Genomic DNA, 10,000 nt, shown 5'->3' with positions numbered 1-10,000 from the left:
AGCTCCTGAATTATCTAAAAGAAAGAGAGAGAGAGAGAGAGAGAGAGAGAGAGAGAGAGAGAGAGAGAGAGAGAGAGAGAGAGAGAGAGAGAGAGAGAGAGAGAGAGAGAGAGAGAGAGAGAGAGAGAGAGAGAGAGAGAGAGAGAGAGAGAGAGAGAGAGAGAGAGAGAATAATGAGCGTTCATTTCTTTAAACACAAAAAAGTCTTATCTAAAAAATAATAAAAAAAGTAATAAAATCTAATTTAAATCCTCAATCTTCTTTACAAAACATGAACACCCTTATCCTAAAACAATTCACCATCTTTTGACATTCTAAAAATCCTACCCTAAAATCCATCATTATCCTAAAACAAATGCCCTAATAAAATTATCTTATCTTAAAAATCCTCCATTACCCCCACTTCCCCCCAAAAAACAAAAAACGATACCCTTATCCTTAATTAAAAAAAAAAAGAAACTTCATCATTATCCTTACCTCCCTCCGTAGATGTCCTGATTGAGGGGCATGTTCTCGTCGTCGGACAGCTCGACGTCGCTCCCCTCCATCATGGGCACGTTCATATGGGTGGGGGGCGGCATTCTGGAAGGAGAGGGGGTAGGGGGTTATGCCGGGTAGATGCTGGTTGGTTGGAGAGAGAGAGAGAGAGAGAGAGAGAGGGAGAGAGAGAGGGAGAGAGAGAGAGAGAGAGAGAGAGAGAGAGAGAGAGAGAGAGAGAGAGAGAGAGAGAGAGAGAGAGAGAGAGAGAGAGAGAGAGAGAGAGGATGGGTGGGTGGATAAGGGAAGGGGGGGGGGGGAGAAAGAGAGAGTGGAAGAGGGAGGAAGCGAAAGAGGGAGGGAGGGTGGGTGGGAAGTTGGGTGGATGTGAGGGAGAGGGAGAGGGAGAGGTAGAGGGTGAGAGAGAGGGAAAGAATGAGGCAGACAGACAGAGAGAAAAAAAAAACACAACGGCTGCTAAAAGAAACACACACAAACACAAGAACAAAGCAACAAAAATAAAAATAAACGAAAAAGAAAGTTAAAGAAAAATCACGAAAACAGCTAATAAAAAGGAAGATTTTACATAAACAAGATCCTTTTTCCGAGTTCACAAGACACCACTGACTTTCACTTCCGTAGAGACACGCGGTTACTATCCGTACACTGTAACCACAAAGAAGGCCCGAAAAACACACACACAAAACAAATATTTGCTGGAAAGTTGTACATTGAGAAAGTTGACTATGGAGTTCGATTGCGAATAGGAGCAATGGGAATCGAGAGAAAAGTAGAATAAGGATAATAACAATAATGGTGATAATGATAATGACAGTAAAAACGGAAGGAAATGTTGGTACGTTGATTTTCCTTTCATTAAGATTCTTGAAGACGCAACAAAACATAATGTTGTGAATGTAAAGGAAGTTTCTGTAGAATATTCAGTGAGCTTAATAGCTATCAAAGACACACTTTATTATTATTATTATTATTATTATTATTATTATTATTATTATTATTATCATTATCATAATTATTATCATTATTACCTGCCTCTTTCTTCCTATTCATACTCATGCTCATATTCCTTTACTTAATACTGTCGCCAACCGTGTATTAGTGCAACTTTACGTACTTCAGTATACCGTATGTGAGAGTGAAACGTCATGCAACTTTGACAGCGGTGCATGACAGTTCTGCGCCCTCCCTCCTCCCTCCGTCAGGCTTGGGTAAGAGCCACCTTCATGACGGCAACCTTGACCTAATCTCAAGTACCTGTGCGTTCCTGTCACCAATCACTAACTGGCATCCGTCCCTTCAACGACGAAAAAATAAATACACAATATCACAATATTATAATACTGCAAGCAAACCTCAAGGAAATGGCTTGTCAAAAAATCCACTTTCGTTCGGGATCCGCCGTCGTCACACACATGGAAATAGAGTACGAGCGGTGCCGCTTGTCTCCACTGCCCGTTGTCTCCCGCAGTGACTCACCGACCGCGCCAAGCCAAGGAGCCGCAGGGGAGTGTTCCGCCCGCGAGATGGCTGAAGTCCGGCCGCCCTTTCGCTGTTGGCTCATGACACTTGGGTAGTTAGCGGCAAATCCCTTTCCACGCTTCGGCTCGTTGTAGCTCAGAACGCTTATTTGGGCCACCGGCGATTTATTTTCATCTTGGGTTACCTCTCGGTTCACGTGTTCTAGCGCATATGTTTGTAGGTGTGCTTGTAAACATTCCTTCTCAGTCATGTCCTGTATGGCTTGGGCGAAGGGACGTCTCCCACACCCACCTCCCACGCCCGAGTAGCCTCAAGGATGGGCGGAGACATCGTGGGCGTGGGTCCCCTTCTCCCTCTTCAGGTACTACTAGATCCGGGTGGAGTCATTTAGATAACATCAAAGAAGCCTGGACGAGAACACAGGGCTGGGTTTGCCGATGGACAGTGTCCTTGCTGTTGTGCTTTTTTTTTTTTTTTTTTTAATGTAATTACTGTAAGAAATCCTCGTGGTCGTAACTCAGGGATTATTGTGGTAATATCCTTCACTTTATGGCGGTGATATCCTGCAGCTATTCGCCGGGATAGAGTTTGCTACATGCTGGACATGTTGCCCTGCCTGAGCTGTTCACTCTTCGACGAGGTTTTCAAGAACGATGGAAGCTTTTCAGACAACAAAGGAAACTGATGGCACAAGAAGGAAGACTAAGAATTGTAGCAAATATAGATGCTAAAAGAAAAAAGTGAGCGAGGAAACACGTGAAAACGCCGGAAGAGGCTAACAGCATAGGAAATAGGAGACGCGAAAACAACGAGAAAAAGAAGAGCAAAGGAGGAGAAAGAGCAGAAGCAACGGTGCAGCCGCGGGGACGTAGGCGGGACGACCCTGGCCAGACACTCGCACGGAGACGCGTTTCCGTGCACTCACACTCGAGACATTCCTCCCTCCCATTTCCTATTCGTCCCCTTCTAAGGCTTTTACACACGTTCGACGGATCCCCTGCTGGTCCTTCCTCATACCCTGTGCCTTTATCAAATGCCATTTCTTTATGAACTTCGTCCTGAGCGAAAAAAAAATATATATATATCTCCTGTATTTTTCTCTCTCTCTCTCTTTCTCTCTCTCTCTCTCTCTCTCTCTCTCTCTCTCTCTCTCTCTCTCTCTCTCTCTCTCTCTCTCTCTCTCTCTCTCTCTCTCTCTCACTCTTGTCTCTCGGAAAATGTACTGTTCTGATTTGTCGTTGATTCTCCTTCCCACAGGAAGCAGGGAAATATTTTATATTTGGCATTTTCATTGCTCCAAAAGTGCATACATAAACAGGTGTTCGGAACAACTGGAGGGGGTGGACACACTGGGTGAAAAGTGGTTGACTGTTGTGGACTTTGCGGTTGATCCAGACAATGGAAAAGGTTACGCAAGGCCGTCCGTCCGCCGCAAGGATGTGTGGCGGAATTCGGAATCTGTGACAAGTGCTGGGAAAGAACATCGTTACAGATATTTTTGTGACGACTTCATGGAATGCGCAACATATCCCAAGGAAAAACTACTTTTTTACCAAACAAAATATCCTGTCCTCATGAGAGAAAAAACTGCGGAAGAAATGTTGACAAGGAGAGAGAAGTGTGCTGCATCAGCGCCGTCGTGAAAGGTTAGACACGCACGCGGGACAAAACCCTCTCGGCGCCCGGCATCTTTTTATTGCCACAAACACACAACGAAGTCCTTCACGTTAACGCAATTACAGAGAACTCCCCTGAAAAACAGGTAGCACAGAAAAGTCACACGCCAGGTCTCGAACCATTGTTGAAGTTTGCTGGGTTTTTGAAAGACTTCGAAGGTCGGGTTTGAGTGAGTCAGCCGGGCGGGGCAGCGCTGACTCGCGCGCCCGTTTCGGAGGCAAATGTCGCCCGATTCGTCTTCCGAAATGGTGGCCAAGAGATTAAATTGAATATATATTAATAAATGTTCAATAGTACGTAAACATAAGTGTGTGTGGATGTGCACACCCATATAGCTTTTTTACGGTATTTGCTCATGTTCGGATACGGACGAAATATTGGAAAATATCCAAACAAATGATCAATGAAAAGCAAAAACCCCTAAACATTTCCAATCCAACGAAGAGCTAGTGAAAGGGGAAATAACCTACACAATACCCGGTGTCATACCAAGGCAGAAGAGTGAAGTTTACCGATTTTTGTGAGGAGCGTCAGTAACGGCGGTTGACCACTTGATGGCAACACATCGTCAAGGCTGACCACCTCCCCAACACTTGTCAGGAATCAAGACTTGTCTGGAAACCGTTCGCATGATCTGCGCATTTCACAAATGTGTGTTCGTTTCGATGCCATTTCCACGATAAGCACACTATTCTATTATTTTCGTGTATACGGTTATTTCTAAAACGAAACAAATATAAAGTGATTATGTTTCCTTACAAATGAATTTATTTTAAGATGTTACTGTACTTTTGAATAAATAGTTATATCATCTACGCCTAAATACACCTTTCTATCACTTATAAGTGAAAAGTTCCTTCAATGAATTATTCATTTGACGCAAAAGAATCTAAAGGTAGAATTAGGTTAGTCGTGAGATCCAAGGCAGGGGGCGGAGAGGGGGGAGGCAAAGAGAGGAGGGGAGGGGGGAGGAGGAGGAAGAGGGGGGGGTCTTTACCTGAGCCAGGACCCCCCAGCCTTTCCTTTCATGATCTGTAAATGCCATCGACCTACCCTGGTCACTCTGTCGCGAGATCTGGCGATGACAGAATGTTCTGGAACGGGCCTTTTGGGGTTGTTTTATCAGCGTTGATGTGGTTATCACTATTATCGTTAGTAAAATTAATCTGTATGCCATTGCTTTTTCATCACAATGTCACACTGGTATTCTGATTATTGTCATCGTTGTTATTCATCCTATCGGCAAATTCAGTTTTTCACTAATAAATACTAACTATTATCTAACGCCAATGTCGGATCAACATTCAATAAATTATTTAAATATAAACAGAAGCGCATAGTCTGCCATGACAACTGTCTGACAGGCGATGGGTTCTGCCTCCGGTTTGGGGTCGGAAAACAAGACAAGCTTTTTCCTAGCCAATCGGACATGCACCCGCTAAATATATATATATATATATATATATATATATATATATATATATATATATATATATATACATATAATTAGTGGACACTATCTATTCTGCCAGGTTAAAAATGCTTCATAAATTAAAACCAACTGATTATATTCATGCAGAGAGAAAATATTCCCGCTATAATAATTACTTTCATTCGATTTTCCTAAATTAAAGACGTTCAGTCGCTGATGGCAAATCGGTCGGTCTTTTTACAGAAATAAACAGTCGTACAGGCCAACATTCTGCCCATGCATCTGAGGAAGAACAAAGTGAAATAATCGGAAAAAAAAATAGCTTTACTCAGTTGATGGCAATGAATGCCATATGGTACATCTGAGTCAATTTGCATGATGATACCAGTCTATGCAATTAGTACGTTTTCGTATCGTCACTGACATGTGAATCCGCACTGCAAAATTATAAAATATCCTTTTTTTACATAAAAGTCAACCCCAAGTTTGAGAAACCAATGATCATTCCCTTTCCCCGGGAGGAAGGCAACACTTCAGTCATACGAGACAGTGAGAGATTGGTGAGAAGAAAATGGCGAAAAGATAAAGGAAATTAGAGACTTAAAGAAGACCGTCTGACTTGCGAAGAACGCGGCAGGGAAGAGTATGGAAATGAGGACGGGGAAGGCTGCTCAGCAAGGAAGGAGCGGAAGGTAATGAGGGAAGAAGGGAAGGGAACGGGAAGGAAGGAGTGGGGGAGGCAGGGGGAAGGGAGGGGGAGACCCAGGTGGGAGCGCGAGGAGGGAGAGGGAAAGGGGCGACCTGGGGGAGAGGGGGGGGGGGGCGTGGAACAGGTACCAGCAACAACTTTCAGTCTGAGAACGATCTCTCCCTCGACCGCCGCGGGTTGGGAGTGAGAACCGAAGTTATGCCGCGATGATTGAAGTTTCAGATGAATGGGGAAGAGCGAGAAAGAGAAGGGAATGCTGGACGTGTACTCAGAGGATCCTCAGAGTTTTATAAAAGGAAAGGGATGTTTGTTGGATTAGCATCTAAATATGGATGCAATGCGGGGAATCCCATGCTGACCTTTGCTATTACCATTTGCGTTACTTTTACAGAGTTCAATTAAGGTTTTAATGACTTCATGTCATGATTGTTGCTTATTGTGCATGGAAGGTTAATAATCTCAGTGGAATACTTGTCAAATGGCAGATATTTTCTCTTATGGATAACTACCTACGGCGTTGAAGTTACCGCCAGAAATTTGCAGTCACGAGCAGACTTCCCATTGTTTTCATTTCGGTCGCAGTGTTTCGCAACGCAGATGAAACAGAAGAAAAGGGAGACAAGTCATCGGCATATAGGATCCGGTCCCGACAAACCGGATTCTCGATCCCCTCTTCGTATTACCGGACGCCTCGCGCACCTGACTCAGAGAGGCGCTCGCTCCGCGCCTGCCCGCAGAACAGGCCTTGTGAAATGAAACGAGCGGTCGTCATCGCCGTTGGGACACTCGGCTACTGGTAAACAACATTTGATGAAAATCCGACTAAGCAAAACTGAAACGTAAAAAGGAAACATCGCACTCGGTAAAGGAACAAACATTCGAGGCATCGTATTGTCACACCCAACAGTACCACATTTGAGATGTTACAGCCGCTAGGCAACGCTCCTCCCACTCCCTCACTTTCTTTCACAACCTCATTTTCTGAGCATTTCTAGGGTACCGCCGCGCCGCCTCGGGCGGTCAAGGAAAGCCCACTCGGCCGTTCCAAAAGGAACTTCGATTGGTTTTCGCAGGTTTATATTTTCTTTCTGGTTTCTGTTTTTGATATTACGTCGGATGGCAGATCTAAAGAGTCGTCTCATATACGACACTAGAGGACATATATTTGGCAAAGGACCGTTTATATATTCCTCAAAGCACCTAATTCCGCGGCCCTCGGCTGAAAGAAACCGAAAGGAGGGGTGTGCCCCCCCTCCCACCCCCAGGTGATCAGCAGGAGACCACCGTGGAATGTGGGTCACTGGCATGGATGGTCGATTTTCCGGGTGAAATTGTAAAACTTTCGTCTTCGCTTGCTCTGTCGGGCGACCTTTTAAAGCACCGTCTTGCCCCCTCGTTCGTGACATGGTCGAACCTGCTTTGATATTATTTAATTATTTCATCTTCTTGGCCCGAATGCCCCCTGCGTGCAGATGAAGCTAATAAGGCTTTCCCAATCACCGCGTTAAAACAAAGCTATAAACTCGGGTAATGAATCTACCGCGGCGTTACAAAACTCCCAAATGAGAAAGTTGTTTGGTGTCGAGGCGCACGCACGTACAGGAACGGTAGTATACATACTCGCAAGTACCGAGCATGTATACTCTAGTGTAAGTTACATATTGAGATTGAAAATAAAGCTCGTTTTCCCACTTAAATTGATACGCATATATATTATAACCGAGTTGGCAATCAGTTACGTTAAGCGCTCTGTTAACTGAAATACTTGCATAATGTTAAAAGGGACAGACCAACTCTATATCACTGCAGAATGCAGGCTTGGCACACATGAAGTATGACGTAATGGTCTGAAATACAGAACCGGGAAAGAAGTATTTGTAAGAAGTACCCCAAGAAAAAGGGAAAAATAATTGAAGTTGCTTGGATGTCCAAGGTTGTGATCTTGTCTAGTATTCAGGCTTCGTCAGACTGAGATATAGATTAAACTGTGTCATCCATAATAATCAGCAACATAAATTGTGTGTGTGTGTGCATATAAACTATTTTCCGGGTATCTGAACTGATCGGCTCGTACCCTTCCCCCGCTGCGACGCTCCTCTGCCAGGACAATGATCTCTGGGAGATCATGCAAAATGAATATTGAATTTCAAATCTCCTAATCGAGGCAGCACTGCAGTATAATACCTGTAGTCTTGTTGCAGGGATATGACGTCACACACATGTGTACATGTGTAAATATAGACATGTACACATATAAACAGGTAACATATACGCACACACATTAATACACGCTATAGCTCGCTCGCTCTCTCTCTCTCTCTCTCTCTCTCTCTCTCTCTCTCTCTCTCCCTCCCTCCCTCTCTCTCTCTCTCTCTCTCTCTCTCTCTCTCTCTCTCTCTCTCTCTCCCTCCCTCCCTCCCTCTCTCCCTCCCTCTCTCTCTCTCTCTCTCTCTCTCTCTCTCTATATATATATATATATATATATATATATACATACATACATACACATATATATATATGTGTGTGTGTGTGTGTGTGTGTGTGTGTGTGTGTGTGTGTGTGCGTGTGTGTGTGCGTGTGTGTGTGCGTGTGCGTGTGCGTGTGCGTGTGCGTGTGCGAGTGCGTGTGCGTGTGCGTGTGCGTATGCGTGTGCGTGTACGCATGGGTGAGTTTCATCATCAAATGTAAATGCGATATGATGTACACTTCCCCTTTTCGACTGTGTCATTGTTCTTAAAGAGCCGTCAGCCGCCCTTTGCCGTCGCCTCGAGCATGATCCCGCATCCGATTCGAGGCTGACCTCCCCTGGCAACAAGCAAGGGTCTAATACTCTTGCAAATCCCGCGACGCCCGTACACGACAAATATTTCCAAGATTTACAATCCGGCAGAGCAGGCAACCATCAATCTCTGCAAATCCCTTTCTTTACACCCGTTCTTTGTACACACACTGCACAGCCGAAGGTCGTCTCCTTAAGGTACGAACGCCCCCGCAGAGGCAGCACATCAGTCCCCACATCATTCGTCCTGGGAACATCATCGTCCGCCGTGGGAGCATTAGCCGCCTGGGAACATCTGGAACATCCTCTCGCGCGCCGCTGGGACCGTTCGGGCTCTGTCTCCGGGCTGTCGCTTGGGGAGGCCGTCGCCGTCGGGGAAGGGACATGGGAAGAGGAATGGAGTAGGAAGAAGGATGAAGCAGGGGAAAAGCTAAAAGAGGAGGACTCTTGCACAAGGAATTCGACGAAGCACATTGCCCTGCGACAGAAGCCCAGGGCGCCATTCCACCCAGCCACTGACCCTCGGCGGCGGGACGCCCTCGCACCATTGCCTCGCCGCCAACCCTGCCTTCCCTATCCTCTTCTTGTCCTTTTCTTCAGCATTTCCTCCTCACTTTGATAATTCCTACCTTCTTGTTTCCCTCCTAGTTATCTTCATCCGCTCATCTACATTCCTTGCCGTTCCTTCTCCTCTTCTTACTTTTTTTCCACCTCCTCGTGATATTTCTTCTCTTTATTTTCTGTCACTCATTTTCTTCATGCGTTCATCAACATTCCTTGACTTCCATTCTCCTCCTCTTTAGCTTCTCCATCCCTTCGTCATCATGATCCTTTCTTTCTGTTTATCCTCCATCCTCTGTTTTCTCCATCCACTCAGCAGCGTTCATTGCCTTCCATTTCTTCCTCCTTCAACAGCATTAAATCACTCTCCATATGCGTCTTCTCAGTCTCTATCCTTCATCCCCATTTTCTTCGCCAGAGTGAACCAGATATTCACCTTTCCGTAAAAATAACGTTCGTCGGGGAGTAGCGTTATGACACTTCGCAAAAACGCTGCGCCGGGAGAATAATTTCACTCTCGCGTCTCTCTCGGATCGCTTAATCGCTGTCTGTTTTACCGAATATTACTTTGGTTATAGTGCGATCTGTGTTTTTTTTTTTCCTAAGTCAATATTTTCCTTTTAAATGCGTTTATTCTTAAAGCCTCATCAGCTACAAGACAAAATAAAATCTTTTTTGGAAGAACTATAGCGCAGGGTATACGCTGAGTGGTCTCCTTCAAAAAGGAACAACAACGAAAAGCGCAATAAAACTGAGGGTCATCATGCGTACTCTTCTCCTCGCGCTCCTTTACTCTCTGAATATCCTTAGTCTATGGACTATGGACCATAAAAAAAACGAAGATCCAAAGAAAAGGAGGAGACAA

The 10,000-nt window shown here is 45.0% G+C and overlaps 1 protein-coding gene across 8 annotated transcripts in view; it reads right to left on the bottom strand.

Annotated features, from left to right (window-relative positions):
• LOC125028586 (chitin synthase chs-2-like) overlaps nucleotides 1-10,000 on the bottom strand; it is a 68,353-nt gene that overhangs the window by 52,350 nt on the left and 6,003 nt on the right. For all 8 annotated transcript variants that reach the window (XM_047618038.1, XM_047618034.1, XM_047618031.1 and 5 more), the window contains exon 2: nucleotides 478-582. In XM_047618038.1, coding sequence (XP_047473994.1) covers nucleotides 478-581 — 104 coding nt within the window. In that variant the 5' untranslated portion in view covers nucleotide 582. The remainder of the gene's footprint in view (nucleotides 1-477; nucleotides 583-10,000) is intronic.

This window comes from Penaeus chinensis, chromosome 9 (assembly GCF_019202785.1).
Source record: "Penaeus chinensis breed Huanghai No. 1 chromosome 9, ASM1920278v2, whole genome shotgun sequence".
NCBI lineage: Eukaryota > Metazoa > Arthropoda > Malacostraca > Decapoda > Penaeidae > Penaeus > Penaeus chinensis.
Note: the sequence above shows the minus strand (reverse complement) of the source record. Positions and strands in the feature narration are given on the sequence as shown.